At 38.5% G+C, this 21,593-nt stretch overlaps 1 protein-coding gene and 1 long non-coding RNA gene across 2 annotated transcripts in view; one reads left to right on the top strand and one right to left on the bottom strand.

Moving 5' to 3' along the window:
* Window positions 1-19,915, bottom strand: part of LOC107053980 — a 162,040-nt gene extending 142,125 nt beyond the window's left edge. Inside the window, exons 1-3 of the long non-coding RNA XR_006940009.1 lie at window positions 18,573-19,915; window positions 10,798-10,896; window positions 10,280-10,358 (exon numbers count right to left, since the gene is read on the bottom strand). This is a non-coding gene — a long non-coding RNA (uncharacterized LOC107053980). The remainder of the gene's footprint in view (window positions 1-10,279; window positions 10,359-10,797; window positions 10,897-18,572) is intronic.
* LOC124416949 lies at window positions 923-10,286 on the top strand. The gene has a single exon (XM_046944941.1). It carries the CDS (start codon window positions 7,078-7,080, stop codon window positions 7,978-7,980), a length of 903 nt encoding a protein of 300 aa, XP_046800897.1. The 5' UTR covers window positions 923-7,077; the 3' UTR covers window positions 7,981-10,286.
* Window positions 19,916-21,593: the final 1,678 nt, after the last annotated feature.

Here is a 21,593-nt window from a genome sequence, read left to right on the forward strand (position 1 = left end):
CCCCCGTGATCTTTTTGCATGTTTATCTCATTTTTATTTTTAAGCAGGAAGAAAAACTAAACGTGTAAGGTCTGGTTTAAGTATTCTGCAATTCACTAATTTTACTCCTTTGAGAGTCACAAGCAGCAATTTATTTAACATATCAATGATGACTTCTCTAACCTGGTGGGAGAAATCCTCACTCTCCCTTTTTTCATACACACATGGCCAGGTGCTCTCTGAATCAGGAGGAAAGAACTGGAAATGTTCTGTTTCTTCACCATGTTTCTCATTTTTCTCTAACTTTCAAATTCTTTTTATCCTGTTCTGTTTTTTTATTACTACTATTATTTTCATCAAAGAACAAGACTTCTTGTGAAACAAATACCTATACTAGTTGATTTGTTTCAGGAGTAGCACTTCTGTGCTCCTCCAACCTCTGCCATTCCTCAGAAATCTCACTTTATCCTATTCCCAAATCATAACTACTCCCTTGTCTTTCTAGAGTAACTTGCATATCAGAAACAATATTTTGCGAAGTAATGACTTACACGCCTAGACAACTCCCAGTGCTCAACTAATCCTAATTGCATTTGCAACCAACTAAGAGTGTGACTCACAGTAATTCCTTCAGATCATCTGGCAGTCCTAACCTGTCACTCCAAAGCAAAACATTTGTGTCACTGTGCTCTAATTACTGATCTTTTCTGTTCAGATAACCACATGACTTTATGACTGTGTTACCCTATGGAGTAATGCCAGATCTTCAGTACCATATCATCTACCTCGTTTGTGACCAATTCACAGCATTTCAAAATATATATTCTGTCAGTTCCTCCAACAGCTACTGAAAGTGCGAAAAGAGCATTAGCTGGCCCCAGAAGATACATTCATAACACATTTTAACTGATGAGGTTGTCACATGGATCTCCATGGAAGCTGCCTGCTTCTTCGTCTGCTGCTCCTTCATCTTTCCTGTCTTCTCCTGCTGCACATGGGGTCCCTCCTACAGGATACCATCCTTCCTGATCTGATATGTGGGCTTCCCACTGACTGCAGTTCTTCAAGTTTAAATCTGCTGTCACAGAGGCACAGCCAGCATTGCTCAGTGACTCAGCTCTGGCCAGCAGTGGGTTCCATTTCGAAACCAGCTGGAACTGGTTCTGATCTGATACTGGGCAGCTGCTGGGCTCTGCTCAGAGAAGCCACCTCTGCAGCTCACCTGCTACCAAAACTTTGTCACATAAACCTAATACACTGGGCAAATGAACCATATCTCCATACCATGTTCAGTACATGAAAGTTCTCCAGAGATTGCCCTCCTGTTTCCATCAGTTCCCTGTTGCACAGATGAACTACAAGAGTTTTCATTAAAGCAACACCAATATGGCTATAGAGTTAACATTGTATATGGTCCCTCCTTAAGCTAATGGTATACCATTTCAGAACAAATGGGAGGGGTTCTGTTATGCAAGGAAGGAGCATGCACAGACTTCTAGCAGCCTAACAAAGCGTATCTACTGATTAAATTAAAATGAAAACAAAAATGTCAAGTCTTGATTTTGTGCAGGAAAACAAATGACAGCTTATATGCGTCGCTTCTTTATGTCTCAAAAATAGTATTTTCCTTCATGAACAGTGCCATTGATTGATGCTATTCAGGCAAAAGACTAAGAACATTTTGTTCAGTAATTATTGTGGGCTTGAGCACACAGACTACAGACAAGAAATCTATTTTAAACACAAAACCCAGTGTGCCCTTCACTGCAGGCATGGCTGTGACTAACAGCGATGTCATGCTTATTATCTTCACCAGATGCAGAAGCTCAAAATGAACTATCAAGCTCATTAGAAGACACAAAGCGAAAGATAGCATACAACAGACATAGCAACAACTTACCAGGATTCAGGCAAACTAGCTCACTACAAATTGAGGTGGAATTGAGTGAGCATTAAGACCTACAGTAACTATTCACAGAAAACCCAGAAGTCAAATGAAGAATTGGATTCTTGTCTGCCTTTCAACAGTCAGGAACACAAAAATGATAGCATGTTTCAGTGACTAAAACATGACAATAATGTTAATATTGTAATTAGACAAAAACACACGCAATAGGCACATACGGTAGCCAGGAGTTTGATTAAAACTCCTGCTAAAGAAAAACTTACAGCTAGAAAACACACAATTCCCTGTCAGTGATGCTATGTACCTCCTCCCCTCAGTCATGTCTATTGCACTTCTTTGTATTTAGCAGAGTTCTAACTCTTCTGGAACAGAATTTTTCTACTGTTTCCCTAGAGAAAAATGTTTTGAATGAGGTTCCCTAGATGTTTTGATTGAGGTTGGATTTCTGTCTCTGACTTTCTCTCAGAATTCAAGTGACAAGCAGTAGTTAGAAGTGTTATTCAGCACTGATCTCAGGTTTTGGCAATACATACTTGAGGAACAAGCATTTGCTTTACGTAACATAAATATTATGTATTCTAATAAAAAATAATATCACTGTTCATTGTTGAGGTATCTTGATCACAAAATGGGACATCCACCTTAGCACTGAGATTAGGGGTTCCATTCAAGGTAACCATGTGTAAAAACTCATTGGACACAACCCAATACCTGCCTTGAAAGCTTTAGATAATCCTTAGGAAACAGAAGGAGAGAAAGCAGAAATTGAAAAGGATTTTTACTGTGATTTCAATTTTGTGTTTACTTGCAATGAAAAGAGGCCAGTGAAGCAAGATCGTGAGTATTCAAAGTCCTCTATCTTGACACAGCCAAAGACATCATGAGAGGTAGTGAGGAATGTGAATGTTTCAGCAATTCAAGGGATCAAGTGGAAGCTTTATTTCAGTATATTTTCCAGACTATAAGATTATTTCTAGTTGCAGCTGGAAATCAGAAACACTTTGAGAAACTGAACAAAACTCTATTTAAATTTTATGGTCACTTTCTCTTCAAAGGAGTTCTAAGCAGTCTGGAAATCCTATTGGCCTAATCTCTATCCTTGACTAAACACTATCACAGTAGTTAAAACCTTGGATCATTTTGTCAAACAGAAATATTGCATTCTCTCATGCTGCACGCTCTTTATTTTTCACCTCTTCAGACAGATCTTTGTAACTCATTGTTACAAATAATGAGTGAAAGCAACACCTGTGAATCTAAGTAGAGAAACAGAATACAGACTTTCCAACTCTTCATAAATAAATTCAATTGAGTGGATCACACTAGTATTTCATAAGAGCCTTCTTTGTCTCTAGAAATATTTTTAGTGCCTATTCATTCTCTTTATCCATAAAAATAAGTGTGCTCATCAAAGCACCAAATTTCATGTAGACTTCTTGTGAATTTTTATGCTACTAAAAAAATATAATCTTCAGCAGGAAAAAGTCCTCAGATTAAGAGGTCTGTAGAGAGTTACAAGGGGTCATCTTCAATGCACAGCCTAGTATCTGTGTGTTCCTAGAATTTGTCACATAATAAAGGCCACATAAAAATAAAGAAAAAAAATCATAAAGGGAAAACAACTAGGCTTAAGAACAGAGATTCTGTTTCTTACACTTTTAAACCTTGGGGTTAGCTTCCACCACATAGTAAGATGAAAAGTTTTATAGGTAGATATTTATAATCTCCAAAGGAACAGGGTAAAGGCTAAAATCAGTTCTTCATGGAATGACTTTATTTCAAAGCATGCTAAAACAGTCTAAAAGAGGTCAGCACTGTACTGATTATGTCTCATTTTTCAAGAAAGTATCTTAACAGTGAAGCAGGGATGCTTTTTATAAATTATCTCCCTTTGAAAAGACTTAAAAGATGGTCCTGCAAACTACTAATATAAGGACATCAAATGAAAGGAAGAAACATCACATCCATTTAATAGCAAGCTGGATATATTTTCTTCAGGTTAGTCTATGCACTCTCGTGAGTCAAAATTCTAAGATGCCAGGATAAATAATTAGACATGTTTACATCTTCTTAAAGGATATTATTAACAGTTGACCATTATGTCACTTGAAGAGTCAAGCATAATTTAAAACTGCCAGGTGAAAATTATAAAATTAGATATTCATTAAATTATGATCATTTGTATTTTGACAGTCCATAATAGTTTTCAGATTGCTATGAAGACCTTTTGCGTGCCTTCTTACCCTTTGATAGCTAAATCCCTGTGGAGTTATTAGTATTTGACAGCTCTACATAAAGTGGAAATAATTGGGTTTGACATCTGAGAGTTTCTTAATCCTCTTCATCAATATTGCTGCAATAATTGAAAATGTCACACTTCCTCAGAGATAATCTAGTATTCCTACATACTCTTATTGTAAAGGTAGTGGCTAGTGAAAATTGTTGGCAGAACATGAGGTCAGCATTATGCAATTTTCAACAGTTAAAACTTTCTGCCACTTAGGATCTCTTAGTGGGCATTTCATAATTTAGCACACAGTGTTTGATTTTTTTATCTCCTCTGCTCTCTAAAAATTATGATGAGACTGGTTCCAGTAGCATTAGCACTAAAAATAATAAATAATTATAATTAATAATGAAATTCAACACTGAACAGTCTGAGCAACAGTTGTAATAAACCTTCTGTTAGGCAAAATTCTTTTAAAGATCACTCTTCTGAATTTCTTTGTCTCCCATGTTTTGGATTTAGACTTTGTTACATTACATCCTTGGAATTCAACGCAAATGTAATCAAAGACAAAGATACACTTTGAACAATGACCAGATGCCTGTTGATTTCTGCCACAAATTACTTCTACAAGACCAACTCAACTCAAGCAAAAAGTTTTATGCCCCAATTTATCCTACCATTCTTACAATTTTAAATTTCATGCCAACCTTTTTTCTCCTACCCAAACATTCCAGTCTACCTTGACCAACTAGAGTGTCGGATCATCTCTGTCTATTGGTGACATTTCTGATCTTTTCAGTTGACACTCTTCAGCATTTTTGTTCTTTCTTCCCTTCCAGTTCACACTACTTCCACCTTATGGTGACTAGGTGTTGCTGAAGGAATGGCAACATCTTGCTCAGTCCGGTCATCACATTACAATAGAAGAATTGCTTAAGATAGAGCACATAAGTACATCATTTAGCTTTATTGAAACAGGGTGAGTCTAGTTTAGTTCTGCAAATCTGGTTACTTTTCATATTGTTTTCATGATGTTCCTTATTTTCTTTTTTGTTATAAATGTGGCTTTATTACTTTTCTCGTAAGAACCATCTTGTTTTGCTTGTGTTTTTTTTTTTTTTTTTAATCTACAGTAGAAATGCAAGGGTTTTTCAAGAACTATCCATATATTCAAATTTCTGCTTCAAATTAGTGCTGCTCTTAAATAATTAAGGTTGTAAAAAATCTACATATCTGAAAAAATATCATTTCATTAATTGTCTCTCTTACTATTCATCTTATGCATTTGAGTATGAAGGCTGAGGCACTGGCAGTTGTATGAATCCTTCCTTGTTTTCTGGCTCAAAGCTTGCTTTCTGAGGCATTTCTTGCAATAAGACTCTGACTTAGATGAGATATGGGCGCTGCTGTGTGGCAATCAAGGTCACTGTGTAGACAATTTTACATTTGAAAGCACCTTCCTCCAGAGCTTCTTCCCTCTGGAAGAGAGTACTCAGGAGTGGTTACTGGTGGAAGATCTGGCCTGTGACTAAATAGTCCCAGCTTGGTGTGGGAAAACTGGGGAATGATACCATTGTGCCCTGTGAAAAACAGGATGCAGATGGGCATCCCTGCTCCCTCTTATCTGCTGGCAAGGCCTGGAAGATGGTAACAAAGTAGTTTCTGCTGAGATCCCAGAGCCAGTAGCTGCCACTCCAAGGAGGGCTGACTCAACCACTTTGGATATGAGCTGTCACTCAAAAGAGAGCTGATTCGACCACTTTGGACTTATAAATAAGTTTGTACTGCCATCGCAATCGTTGTCATCATCGCCGTGGACACCACTGTCAACAGAACAACCACACCCAACGACCCACCACTACTGAAGACCAATGACTGAACTACGAATCATGTTGGACCATGGTGGTGACTATCTCCTTCTTGCTTCCTATAAAGACTCCTTGCTTCTATTTTCTGTCTTTTCTATCATCCTTCTCCCCTTACCCATCTCCCTGAATGACTAGGATTTGTAATAAGCTGGTCGGACCAACATTTGAACCGTTGTTTCTTAATCTCATGCCAGGTATACATATATCAAAGAACATCCTCTACCTCCAATAAATTGGAGCAAGAGAGCTGTCCACCAGACTTCTCTGAAGGGGAGTCAAGCAGGGGAGGCAGGCAACCATCATGGCTGTGCAAGGACCTGCAGCGTAAACTGAGAGAAAAGGGGGAAATGTATAGAAGGTGAAAGCAGGGTTGTGTCCTGGGAGGAATACACGGCTGTTGTCCATGTGTGTAGAGATAGGATTAGGAAAGCCAAGGCACAGATGGAGCTGAACTTGGCAAGAGATGTGAAAGATAAGAAGAAGGGGTTCTACAGGTACATAGGCAGAAGGAGACAAGCCAAGGAGAGTGTCTCCCCTCTGATGAAAGGCAATGGGGAGCTGGCTTCCTCAGACATAGAAAAAGCTGAGGTACTCAATGAGTGCTTTGCCTCAGTCTTCATGGGTGCACAGGCTTCCTGTGTCTGCCAGGACCATGAGCCTCTAAGTGAGGGTGTGGGGGGTGGTTTCTGTCCCACTGTAATGGTGGAAAAAGTCTGAGTCCTCCTCACAAAACTGAACGTATATAAGTCCATGAGGCCAGATGATATCCATCTGAGGTTTCTGAAAGAGATGGCTGATGTGGTTGCTGAGCCACTCTCCATCATATTTGAAAAATCATGGCTGCCTGGTGAAGTCTCTGGTGACTGGAAAAAAAGGGAAATATTACTCCCATTTTTAAGAAAGGGAGAAAGGAGGACCTGGGGAACTACAGGCCAGTGAGCCTCACCTCCTTGCCTGGGAAGATCATGGAGCAGATCCTCCTAGAAGCTATGTTGAGGCACGTACGGGATAAAGAGGTGATCTGAGACAGCCAGCATGGCTTCACCAAGGGCAGATCGTGCCTGACCAATCTGGTGGCCTTCTATGATGGAGTGATGGCTTCGGTAGATGAGAGAAGGGCTGTGGATGTCATCTACCTAGACTTCTGCAAGGCCTTTGATGTGGTCCCTCACCACATCCTTCTCTCTAAATTGGAGAACTGTGGATTTGAAGGATGGACTGTTCAGAGGATTAGGAATTGGCTGGCTGGATGCAGCCAAAGGGTTGTGATCAATGGTTCTGTGTCAGGGTTGAGGCCGGTCACAAGCGGTGTCCCTCAGGAGTCGGTCTTGAGACCGGTGCTGTTCAACATCTTTATCAATGACACAGACAATGGCATCGAGTGCACCCTCAGCAAGTTTGCGGATGACACCAAGCTGGGTGGTGCAGTCGACACATTGGAAGGAAGGGAAGCCATCCAGAGGGACCTGGGAAGGCTGGAGAAGTGGGCCCATGAGAACCTAATGAGGTTCAATAAGGCCAAGTGCAGGGTGCTGCATTTGGGTTGGGGCAATCCCAGGTATTTATACAAACTGGGGGATGATCTCCTTGAGAGTAGCCCTGCGGAGAAGGACTTGGGGGTCCTGGTAGATGAGAAGCTGGACATGAGCCAGCAGTGTGTACTTGCAGCCCAGAAGGCCAACTGTGTTCTGGGCTGTATTAAAAAAGGGGTGGCCAGCAGGGAGAGGGAGGTGATTGTCCCCCTCTACTCAGCTCTTATGAGCCCCCATCTGGAGTACTGCATCCAGGCCTGTGGCCCCCAGTGTAGGAAGGACATGGAGCTCTTGGAGCAGGTCCAGAGGAGGGCCACTAAGATGATCAGAGGGCTGGAGCACCTCCCCTATGAAGAAAGCTTGAGGGAACTGGGCTTGTTTAGCTTGGAGAAGAGAAGGCTCTGGGGAGACCTCATTGTGGCCTTCCGGTACTTGAAGGGAGCGTATAAACAGGAGGGGGAATGACTGTTTACATGGGTTGACAGTGACAGAACAAGGGGGAATGTTTTTAAACTAAGACGTGGAGATTTAGGTTAGATATTTGGAGGCAGTTTTTCACTCACAGGGTGGTGACACACTGGAACAGGTTGCCCAAGGAGGTTGTGGATGCCCCACTCCTGAAGGCATTCAAGGCTAGGCTGGATGTGGCTCTGGGCAGCCTGGTCTAGTGACTGGCAACCCTGCCCACAGCAGGAGGGTTGAAACTGGATGATCTTTAAGGTCTTTTTCAACCCTGGTCGTTCTATTATTCTATGATTCTCTACAGATAATATCCTCTAAATAATGAAGTATAGCTATTTTTACATCTCTGCTTATATGCTCTGGTAGCTTCCTTTTCATTTTTGGTACTAGGAAGTAATTCATTACATTATTATGTAATGTAAAACACTTCCTCTCATTCTCCTCACTATATAAATATGTCCCTTACTCAGTCTCTCTATCTCTCTGTATATACATCTGTTTACTCATCAAAGTTACTCAACAAACGAATCATGATATCTAAACAGGGAAAATTTCAATACGCTCTTCTTTTTTTCATACACTTACACCCAACATTTGAAGCACAATCTGAAGTGTTCTAACACTAAGGCTTTAAGGCTTAGTTTTTATTTATTTATTTATTTTTATTAAGTCTATTAATTTTTTTTTAATTAAGTCTAAATAGGTGGAGACTAAAAGAATACACCAAGTATTCTTTGAGATCTTTGAGATCTTCCCTCAGTAATTTCAGAGCATCTCAGTTAACAGTTCCATCTACTATTTTTTTTCCTGCCCTGTGCCCTAAATCTACAGCAAAATACTACTAAACCAGTTTACATCTCTTCCTCAGTCACAGGTGAAATGCTATACTCTGAAACTGATTAACAAACTAATTTGTCTGTTTATCATTTATACCAGTAAACTCAGCTTTCCTTCTACATATTCTTCTTCATGTTTGCAAGGAATTCCCCATAAATACATCATAGACACTTCCTATGCTCCTTTTATCCCCGCTTTAAATCTTTTATGTAAATCCTGCCTTTTCAGGGAAGCCTACAGTACCTTTGACATCGAAATGCCAGGAAGTAATCTATCTTTTTAACCAGCATGGTTTTTCAGGTTTCTTTACTCTTCTGTTTTTTCATACCTATCCACTATCTTATGTCTTAGACTTTATTCCTAAGTATGTATCTGGGACAAATTTCATTTATTAACTCAATTTGCACAACAGCTAGTTGATGTTATGATTTATACCCACACGGGGAAATTAAATAAATAGCCTATCTTTCCCCTGATAGTTTCAAAATCTGGTTTTCAGAACATTTGCAGAGCAAAAGGGGAGCTGCATAAAGTCACTTGGCTACTAAGCACAAAACATAATTTCAAAGAACATTTTTCTCAAATATAGGAATGCATGCTTTTCAGTTGTGCTGATTCTCCTAAGTACTTTTTGCTTTCTATAATCTTTCACTTCCCCATCTCGTTAAACAAAAAAACCTTGCAAAAAAATGAATATGAGTTCAGATGCACAAAGATGACAGTAGAATCTGTGGGTTTATAGATAAACCTGCTTATTAATTATAAGGCATATAAGTAACGTTTGTTCATTAATCTCTTCCCATTAACTTCAGCAAGTACTTGATCAAACCTTAAAATATTGTCTTAAATCAGAAATGAAGTAAACATGACTGAAAGATACACATGCACACAGGTTGAGATTTTTCATTCAGGAATATCTCCAGAGAGGTTTATCCAGCTAAATGTTTACTGTTTTAGTAGGGAATAACAGTTTTATCAGTAACTACATGAGTGGGTCCCTTCCAAATCAGGATATTCTATGATTGTGTGAATACTAAGCAGGTGTTCCTCGGCATTCTGAATTTCTGAATGTGTATTACTCCTTCAAACTCTTGAGAATATTATATAAAGAGTTGGAATGGTTTTGATGAAACCCATGAAAATCTGTTGCACTCTGTTCACTGATGAGAGTCAAGCAGACTCAGAAGCATTAGCTTTCTATTCTGTCTCTGGAAGACTTTGAATTCAACCCACTTATTGTTTAAAAGTTCCAGTTTGCTTGATTTAGAATATATATATATATACCTAGCCCTCCACACACATATATACACTCTTTCATAACAGTTGAGGGGAACAACAACGTCCTTTCAATCTGAGGCTTTGAACGCAGTTTCACAAGTGAGAAGTTCTTACCTGAAGAATGAACAAGTATTAACATAAAAGAAAGGAAGAGTACAAAGGAGAGAAAAAGAAAAGAAAAACTAACCTTGTCATGATAACTGAGAGGGGAATTCAATCCATTCCATCCTAATTGTCATCATGAAACAAATTCTGATTTTGGATTACTAAGTACAGAAGACAGAAGTAATTAGATTTGGAAAAACTGTCATATTAATACTAATCTGTTATAGACTTCACAGTGAACTGGCACGTGGCCCCGTGTATTTTGTCACTTTGTAACAGAACTTAAAGGCTTCACTTAAAGGCTCACTCTGAAGGTCAGTTTTTCAAGGTGGCAATTTTTCAGTTCAGTGACCAATGTAAGCTTCTTATTTACGCAGATTAACCTCAGTTTTCATAAAAATGTGCCTTTAAAGTTCAATCTGAGTGGAAAAAAAATCATCAATCACATACTTAAAAACATGCAAATTTGACAAATATACTTGATATTTACTAGGACATTTCACTGAACAGAACATGCTCATTTCAAAGCAGTAAAATGGCTCAGACCTTTACTCAGGAGAGAATAAGGTCATAGTACTCATATGTACTCATAGTACTCACAGCAAAGAGAAAGCTTTTCAGAGATTCAGAGGTTCCCAAAGATTTCTCTTCAGTAAGTACAGAAATAGACTTCAGTCTGCAAAAACCCAAGCCAGCAATCTGCAATGGAAAAAAAGAATCAACTACAGTAGCAAATAGATGCAAAAGAAATTATTTTCAATGTAATGTATAAGACCAGTTGTTAGCATTATTTCAGTACAGATGTAGTTAGACTGATCTGTAATCATATTTAAATTGCAAGATGAAATTCTGACCCTCAGTCAGACTACAGAGTGAAGAAATAGGCAATCTCATCCCATAAATTGTTGAGTTTCCTGAATATATGATCCAGGGAGATAAATGTCATTCATTAATCTTTACAAAACTTAAATTATATCCAGCCATATTAATTTTTATTGTTTGTTCAAACTAAACAGTCCTTCCTTCTCAAACTGACCACAGAATGTGCATTTGCACAGTTGAAACTGGAAACAATATAGTTAACAAAGGACAAAGCAAATGTAATATTACAAATTATCAGAAAGATGGAAGTATAAAATATAGGAAATGGCAGGAAAAACAATAACTAGAATCCCTTAAAAACAGACTTCCTTTCCACACTGGATAGAAATACAGCTGAAAAAAAAAATGGATAAAAGGAGAAATAAAACAATTATTATAATCCATTATAAAAGGGATTTGATTTTGAAATTTGTAAGGTCAGTTTTAGACAGACCAAATCTTCTGCAAAGGGGTCCACATCAAGAAAAAAAATATATCCAATATTCAGAAAAAACATGCTCTAAAACTGTAGAAGCAGTACAGCATTGTCGTGTGGAAGAAGTGAAAGTAAAAAGAAAGAATTTTTTCAATATCTTCAATATCTTTATTGATGACCTGGATGAGGGCATTGAGTGCACCCTCAGTAAGTTTGCAGGTGACACCAAGTTGGCTGGAAGTGTCAATCTGCCTGAGGGTAGCGAGGCCCTACAGAGGGATCTGGATAGGCTGAATAGCTGGGCTGAAGCCAATGGGATGGGATTCAACAAGACCAAACGCCGGGTCCTGCACTTTGGCCACAACAACCCCAGGCAACGCTACAGGCTTGGGGCAGAGTGGCTGGAAGACTGCATAGAGGTAATGGACCTGATGGTATTGATTGATGCTCAACTGAACATGAGCCAACAGTGTGCCCAGGTGGCCAAGAAGGCCAATGGCAACCTGGCTTGTATCAGAAACAGTGTTGCCAGCAGGAACAGGGAAGTAATTATCCCCCTGTACTCAGCACTGGTGAGGCCACACCTTGATTACTGTGTCCAATTTTGGGCCCCTCACTGTAAGAAAGTTATCGAGGCCCTGGAGCGTGTCCAGAGAAGGGCAGTAAGGCTGGTGAGGGGTCTGGAGCACAGACCTTATGAGGAGCGGCTGAAGGAATTGAGATCGTTCAGTCTAGAGAAGAGGAGGCTCAGGGGAGACCTTATTGCTCTCTATAACTACCTGAAGGGAGGTTCTAGTGAGCTGGGGATTGGCGTCTTCTCTCATGTGACTAGTGATAGGACTAGAGGGAATGGCTTCAAGCTGCACCAGGGAAGGTTCAGGCTGGACGTTAGGAAATGCTACTTCTCTGAAAGGGTGATCAGGCACTGGAATGGGCTGCCCATAGAGGTGATGAAGTCACCTACCCTGGAGGTGTTGAAGGAACGTTTGGACGTTATGTTGAAGGACATGGTTTAGTAAGAACCATTGGTGACGGGTGAATGGTTGGACTGGATGATCCCGTGGGTCTTTGCCAACCTTGATGATTCTATGATTCTATGATATCAAAGGTAGCACTGACAAGAGAAGGGATGTCAGCTTTCTGAAGGAATGAACTCTCTTTCTCAGTGCAATGTGAAATGAACCTCTGGGACAGAAAAAGAACTAAGTCAAAAATACTAACATAATGTTGGCTGGTGTCCTTTAATCTGTTACCTCGTGTACTCAGAGGCACAGCTTCTAAGGAAATGAAAATTCTGCAGAATTAAGAGTAAATTTGCTACTATGCTTTCCTTTAAAATGGTGGACCTTATTCATCCTATGTTTATTTTTGTAATTTTACTTCTGGAATAGCAGCTAATAATTTGTCTTGACAGATAAAGATTGCTGAGCGGGAAGGCTCTGCTGGCCTATGGCAAGTGAAAAGTAGTAGGAGAGACACAGACTGCAACATGTCATAGTAGTTAGGATAAATGCAGCAGAGAGGAGGCCCCGTGGCTTGGGAATACTAGTTATAGTACCAAATGCTGTATGACTTGATCACGAGTACAATGATAAAAGCATATGTTATGCTTCTCAGGCAAGTCATCCATAACCATACCTCAAAGATAGCCATGTATATAATTTATTCTCATAAACTTGCTGTTCAACTATACCTGCTGCCCTCCAGTGTTAACATGTGAACCACTGTCACCATGTTAGAAACCATAAATAACTAAGTATCAAAGTACGCCCAGCTATACCAGAGGGGTTGCTAAGGGTGATCAGTCTGTTCTGGAAAACCTCCAAGAATGGAGACAGTACAATTTCTCTGGGCAAATTGCTCCATTCCTTGAGTGTTCCTATAGAACCATTTAAGTTGGAAAAGACCAATAAGATCAAGTCCAACCACCAATTATTCATTACAGACACTGTAGGTTATACAGTAACAGGTAACAGTTCCCTGTTACAATTACTAAATCAATTGCTGCATTTCTGCCATTTTTTTTTCTTTTATTTGTACCATTCAAACTGAACTGTGCAAAATGACTCTTGAAGTGAATCAAAACTAATAACTGCATTGCTTCATTATCAACACGAGAAAGGATCCCTGTCTGAAGAACTGCATTTGCATTTAAATATTTTCATCTTATAAAAAGCACATTCTGGAAGTATCAATTAGGCTACAGTATTAAAATACTGTCAAGAACGTGCTTATCATAAAAGCTTACTTATCAGCACCATTACAGAATCAGGATTATTCCATGTTATTGAACACCTTTAACTTATTTAAAAAATGGGACTGTATCTCATCTTCATAAAATTTCTCTTACAGAGGGAAGTATTAGAAAAGGCTTCTGTGGAGAATTATACGGTTATCTACTTCTTTTATAAATGCCGTATGCTGCTCAGGTTACCAGTTCAATACCAGTTCATCAGGCTGACAGGAGTTAAATCAAGCAAGGCTGCTAAGGGAGAAATCAATAGCAAGAAGTACAATGAAATAAATATTTAAAGTAGGTAGCTCCAAAGTTGTTATGAATATATGAGCTTGAGCTATTAAGTAGTACTTATTTCATTAAACTATCTCCAAAATTTTGTCAGGAATTTACTGTGGTAATTAATCCTGTCCAAAGGTGATTAATCCTGTCCTATGCCATACAGACATAGAAATGGGTCTAACACTCTGTAGAAAGACAAAGGGTCAAAAGTCAAAGAAGCAAAGGTACACTAATAGAGGTAATTGGCCAGAAGTAACTCTTCAAGATTAGTTTTGAAGACAACTCTGTTATATTCATGCTGTTCATCTTCACAGAATCCTATCTTGGAACCTATTGCCAAGCATTCTGATACAGATAGTCTCACAATGTACAATAAAGATTCCAAATTTCAGTATCTACAGCATTTCTTCCACGCTCATTCCATTTTGCTTTTCCTATTATAATGCAGTACCCTTTCCATTTTCTTTGAACAAAAACATTTTACTGCAGATCTATGTAGCTCACTCTGAAAGTAATACAACCTGTTTATTTCCACAGAAATTACAGGAGATACAAAGAGCACAATAACATTATTTGATAGAGTAAATTCTCAGCTACAAAACACTATTTTTGAACATAGTCACCACCATTAGCTATGCATTTTTGCTAGTGATGAGCAAGAGCCTGTCTGCTGCACTCACAAAAATATGTAAGACTGTCCAGAACATGGCTTGTCTTTCACCTCCTGTCACCACTGCTGAAATGCACCACCCACAGCCTCACTGTGCTGTCATCCTCTGCTTGGTCTCCATAAACATTCCACAAGCATTGATGAATGTCTATGGCTGCTATTTTTTCCTCATGGAGGAAATAAATTGCACACCTTTGCTTCATACACGCTTCTATGTCAGACTGCCCCTCTGCTGCCATCTGTCACACAGCAACTAAATCTAATGGAATTTTGGTGGGAAGGTTCACCCTCTGCTGCCATACCACCATCTGCCTCTGACATCGTGAGCCAGCATAATAAAATAGGAGGCTTTCAGGGTAGACCTTGTATATTTATTGTTACCACTGTAGTAAGATTTGTTTTACTATGAAATGTGCAAATTCTACTAAGAAAGCTAATAAGGAGATGTACTATATCCTCCCATTACCCAAACAGTAGGAAATGCAGAATTAACAAACAAACAAACAAAAAAAAAAAAAAAAAAAAACAAGAAAAAGACCCTGAGCAAAATTAGAGTGCTAACCTATTCTAGTTTTTTTTTAAAAAAAAAAAGCAATAATCCAGAAATAGCACTGTGAATAGCCTCAAGGAAGGCCATGTCTTTAAGAATATAAGGAGTAAGTGAAGAAAATATTTGAAAACTACAGGAGAAAGAGTATCAAATTATTCCAGGGATGCTCAACTCAAAATCTTTTAAGCAGACATGCAATTAAACTTTCTATTTCACAAACAGCTTCTTCAAGTGTAATCCATAGAGTGGACTCCACATTTTGGAATCACAGTGCCACATCTGTTTCTCTTTCATCTCACCAGAGAAAGCGCTACATTTTCAGCAAAAAAGATGCATGATATCACATATTAGTTGTGATTAAGTTTGATGATTTGATTTGATTGATGCAACAATTAGTAGTTAAACTCTTCATATTACAGCACTAGCTTAATAATACAGTAAGAATTAATAAAAGTTTTACAGATCGTATCACTAAAATGCTCTGTAACCTACAATAGCACGTGTTCACCAAGGAACCAATCCCATTTTGATGAGGAAACAAAAATGCAGCTCCAGTATAAGTGATTGCCTTTTTTTATTCTGAGTGGTCTCTTAAGTCTGTCCAGTACGTTTGCAACATGAAATTGTCCTAATGATCAATCCCTGTTGCTTAAATATATAAGAGACAGCACAAAACTGAATGCAGCTAATCTTTCCCACTGAGCTCTGCAAATACTTATATTGTCCTTGTGCTATCAGTGAAGCTAATGGAGCAAAAAAAGAGGCTGATTCTTTGCTTCCAAAACCAAGTACATCATCTGGGCAAAGAACATTGACTTATCTGATATTGCTGTTACCTTTTGAAACACCCAGCAGCTAATATGAGAAGGGCAAAAAATGGTTTTATGTAGGACAAAAATGAAATTAGTTCTCTTGACTTGCTAGACTGTCTAGACAGTGATTCAAAATATGCTGCTCATCTGCCATCCCCAATTCATGCACAGGAGTCAGTATATCACCTCTTTTGCTATTCTTCTCCCTTAAGTAATAGGAAAGAAGTTGGATAAATAATGACATAAAGATGATAAAATGCTTGCCCTCCTGGTATGATCTGATGAATGTCTGGCAGTAGTTCTTTATTATGCTAGCATAAGTTGAATGAATGCCCACTGTGTCCTGTCCACGTCTCATTCCTTTCCTGTCATTCCTATGCATTGTTTACAGAGCTTTTACAATGGGAAAGTTCAGTGTACTTTCTTTATCTATCAATGAACAGTTTCTCAGTTGCCTTCTGTGAACTGGTACTTTTTTTTTCTAAAGCTAATCGTGGATTTACAATAAAAATAACTAACAGTTCAGATAATTGCATATATCATGCTTGCTACTTTAACATTATAATCATTATCCTCATGCAAAATTTCCAATTACTGTGTGCTGCACTACATAGATTCACCATATTTTAGAAAGTAAAATAAAATTACCACTGCATACAGTGCCCATGAAATTATTCAGTGGTGATTTACTGAAAACCAGAATGTGGTATTCAAAATGAAGTACAAACTGATAAAATATATTTAGTTGTTTTCACCTTCAGTCATTTTCCATTAAAATGCTGAGGGTCACACTATTTTCTGACATTTCATTAGAAGGTCCATCCTGCCTTGCAGATGTTGTTCAGTCTAAACAGTACTAGCAAACATTCACCTCTACGGCTAAGTTCTGTCAGCACTGATTTATAAGCAAATAAAACGAAAGCAGACTGCAGGTACAAATAGGCTTATGACCCATTTCCTTTCAAATAAAAACAGTAAACTATGTCTACTGGGAATTATTTAGAATAAGAAGTTCCACTGATCATGTTTTGTGTCAAATACCACAGATATAATGCTCTATTTCTATTATGCAACTGAGTTTTTCTTTTCTTATGGACTATAGCTATTCAGGCTTCAGCCTGAATATACCTTCTCATTACATTTTTGTCAAAAGCTGACGTACAATCATTTATTCATTTACTGATAAAGTCAGATCAATTAAATGAAGCTATCACATTGTATACTAATGAAGAAAAACAAGTAACAAATCCCTGATTGCATTTGTAGCTCCTAAACAGCCCAATTCTATGCACACATTCATCTCCTTGTGTAAATTGTGATCTTTTTAAAGATGTGGAGGACAATTACTTAACACAGGAATTTCAGAGTACAGTTGCTATAAAATGTCTCCAGAGTCTTCCAGAAGTAGATAACAAGGACATCCTTAAAGCAGACATTGGGCCCTGTTCTTAAATAATTTCAAATGAAATTCAAAGTCACAATTTTGCAAAAGCACAAAATAGAAAAAATAATAGTAAGTGGAACAGGCTCAACTACTTTGGTTTGAACAGAATACAGAACAAATCTAAACAAGGAACATGCTTATACAGACAAAAAGACAGAACTTTTATTCATTTTGATATTACATATCAATTTGACTCTTTCAGGCAAGAGTTAAATTAAAGCTAGAATAAACAAATTGATTAGAAAATATTTTCTATCAACTTTTATTAAATTGAATTATTTAATTTTGTATGTGCAAAACAAATTAGACATTCTGCTAAAATTACTCATTAGAATAGGACTTTTCTTACCTGCCTGCAAAATATGACCAATCAAGATTTGTGGTACATTTGGAAAGATGTCTTCATATTGCCTCTATCATAGTTCAGGTTGTCAGAAGTGTTTTCAGATTTCATTTTATACTATTTAATCATTTAAGGATGTCTGAAGATATGTTTGGTACATTTTACCTATATATGAGACTTGCCTTACAGGAAAAAGACTTTTTCTTTTAGAGGGATCAAACACAGAAAATAGCCAAGAAGTTTCAGTATTTTTTTCATTAGGATCTAGGAATACCATACGGTTAGCACCAATGTTATCAACTAGTCTATATATTGACATATCATTTAAATTTTTCAGTTCTTGCATATTCAGCTGCTATTCTAAGTTTTCAACATTATTTAGACTAAGTAAAAATGCCTTATATGAAGATTAGCAGGAAGGTAATAAATAGCCAATACAGCCCATAAGGCCAAATAGGCAATGCCCAAAGGATACAACTATCTTTTTTACATGTATTCTAATTCAAGATTACACCCACACATACCACACACACACCCTATGCTTCCGTCCTTTTTCACATGAATATTTTTTTTTGTCTTTTACTCTTCTTAACCGCTTCATAACTTACAAATGTATGCAGTTTAGATTACTTATTAAAGCACTCAATTTAAGCTCCAAATGATTCCCAGATACACCGGAAGCAAATCCAAATTTCTGACTCTACAACATTTTGCTATCATCCAAGTACAGTAGATACTCACTGGAACACATTGTCTTCTTTTTTGGACAATAGCTTTCTGTCCTTCTTTTTTCCTGTCTGTCTTGCCTTCACTTTTTCATTTAATATCTGTTTCTTTCTTTACCATCCTTCAATGAAGCAGAGAGAAGGAAATATTTGATTGCCGTGTATGCTAGGGATACAGCTCTACCATCACACCAGCTGCATGCACTGCCAAGTGGCTGACTCACCCTCACTAGGAAAAGACTGTGAAAGTCAGACATATCCAGGGACCATCCTAGATTTTGGATCAAGAGCTAATTATGTTTATAACTAAAAGTCTGATAAACACCGACAACTAATTTCAAGGCTTACTATATATGAACTCAGATAATTTTCACTATAAAATGTTGCAAAACATTTAATGACCTGCAGGCCACTGGATGATCCATGAACTATTCCCAAAGACAGTAGAATACTTCATAGTTTCAGTTGTAAACCAGAGGAAATAAATATTATGTTGGTACATGAATGGATCTGATCATCTTTCCTAAAGTTTGTATATTACACTAACCAAAAAATCAAAAGCATGCTGTTTGAGATATGCACATCTGTGGGAAGAAGGATGAAGACAAGTCCTAGCAGGGTTAAACAAACAGCTATAACTCTTAGTGTAAACCAGTTTTGGTTTTGATTTTTTGTTGTTGTTATTTGTTTGTTTTTCCCCCCATCTGTGGCCAGGAAGGTTTAACTTTGCAATTTTGGGGGGAAAAAAAAAGTGACAATGTATCATTGTAACCACAGGCTTTCTAGTCTACAGTAAGTGCAAGCCACTCTTTGGTGCAGTTGTGTCAGTATCTAAATCCTCCAGTGTAACTGATTGCTTTCCTTATGATATGAGACAGTCAGATCAAAGAAATTACTAAGGTTCAAGGATTTATTGAATTTTGAGTGTGCATACTCAAGGCATGGAGAGTTGGAGTACCTGCAAGTACTATTTCAATTTAATCAGTCTAGTCAGCCTCACATTTGCTCCTCACAGTCTTATTGTGGGTTTTTTGCATTACTGGATACACCTTACAACAGGTGCTTCCTAGCTAGAAGTATTCATCATTATTTAATTGATGTAAACCAATTGTTTGACAAGGAGGATTTCCTGCTCTTAGAAGGTAGTCCTAAGGAACAAAATGTTTTTCAGATTTTAACTGAATAATGTTATATGTCATTTTCCTCATTGACAATACTTCTGAGCAACCCTGGAATGAGATTTTTTTCATATCAGAGTGGCTGAAGGAAGTGTGAGGAAGTGCTAGAACTTTCATTAAGTTATAGCACTGACATCTCAGAGAAGGTGAGAAGCAGAAAAAAAAAAAAAAAAAAAAAAAAAAAAAACACCCTACAACACCAGATCCACAAAGTGAAGAAATTCAGAAAGCAGAAAAATGGTAACTTCTGTAATTCAGAATGACTTACGTCTCATCATCAAAACTGTTCTTAATAACTTTGCGGTTTAACTGCCGAAGGGAACTCTGAAAATTATTAGTAATGCAGCATAACTACTACATACTTCTGTAACTGTGATCTGAACCTAAAGGATCAAGACCACAATTCTTAATTCTACCCTTTACTAGTCCTGGTAGCATGTCATCATTTAAACACTGAAATCCAATACTGTTCCAATTCCAGCCTCATATTTAACATATGCTGCAATTAAGCTTCCACTATAATTGGAAGAGCTAAATGTATGGCTTTCTCCACTGACTGCATGGGGAACCGAAGCAAGCGATCGGGTCCGGCAGCCATCCTTCAGGGCCGTGAGACACACCTCAGCCACAGAGCCAGGCACGGCACTGACCGCCCTCTGCTAGTGAGGGCACAGCTTGTGCCTGCTGCTGACAGGTAACCTCTTTGACCCAATACATACATCATTTAAGTTTTTTAGGGGTCTGTTATTCTTTGTGGTCATTCAGCATACTGCAACTGGTTAAACTCAATTTACCTTCAAATAACTCGCCCATAACTAACCTGCGAATCACCGCCACAGCACGGAGAACCTCAGCAAAGGGCAGGTGGAGCGCGGCCGGTGGTGGCAACCGGCCGTTACAGGGGGAGGTTGGCGACCGCTTGGCGCTACAGGATCTGCAGCCAATCCGAATCGAGTATTACCCACCGCTTGCAGAGCCCTCGCACCGCTGGGCTGATGGCTCCGCACGCGCACTTCCCGGCGCGACCGCTAGGGGAGCGGGGCCCGCCTGTGGCGCTGCTGCACCTCCCCTGCACTCCACTCCGGCGGGAAGGAGCCAAAACTTGCAAACTGCTTCCTTTGCTGGGCTGCGCTGCTGCTTCTACAGCACAGTGAGGACGTGCCACTTTTTAATTGATGTATTTGTGACTAAAAGTGCTTTGTTTGTTTAATCTCCACCCTGTTGGTTTGGTCTCAAACCACAACATATGCTCTCTCTTTAGTGCTCCTACAATAAAATTAATAACAGCTGCTCTGTGAGAACTGGCTGGCCATCATTTAACTTCATTTAAGGAAAGTTGGTTAATCATCATCTGTTTGAGAAAAGAGACATAAAGATTTCAAACCAACATTAGGACTTGCTAAAGTGATCCCAGTTAATGGATTCATTCACATTCAGCACCAACCTCAGCCCTCCTCATGTTAGTTCTATTAAAATCAGTATTTTTCCAAGAAGTTGGCACAACAGCAGAAAATTAGAAGTGCCACACACTGAAATTTTTAAAACAGTCCTTTGGAACAGAAGTTTAATTAAAAATCACTAAAAAGTGATTATCTTGATAAATTGTATTTAAAATACAGTAACTATTTAGCCAAAGTCTAAATATCACCAGAGTGAAAAATCCCAAGGCAGATTGATTGTAGTTACTGCTGAATCCTGAAGCCCCAGGGTAGACCCAGTAACAGCTAGGTTAGTTGGGTACATGCCACCATCTCCGTAGTTAGGCAGAAGTATTGTACCCTGCACTTCTGAGTACAAAAAGTACATTCTGCTCTCTCTGATAGTTGTCTGAATCACAAACAGAAGTTGATAATAATATT

The sequence above is a fragment of the Gallus gallus genome, chromosome 8, assembly GCF_016699485.2.
Source record: "Gallus gallus isolate bGalGal1 chromosome 8, bGalGal1.mat.broiler.GRCg7b, whole genome shotgun sequence".
In the NCBI taxonomy this organism is placed as follows: Eukaryota; Metazoa; Chordata; class Aves; order Galliformes; family Phasianidae; genus Gallus; species Gallus gallus.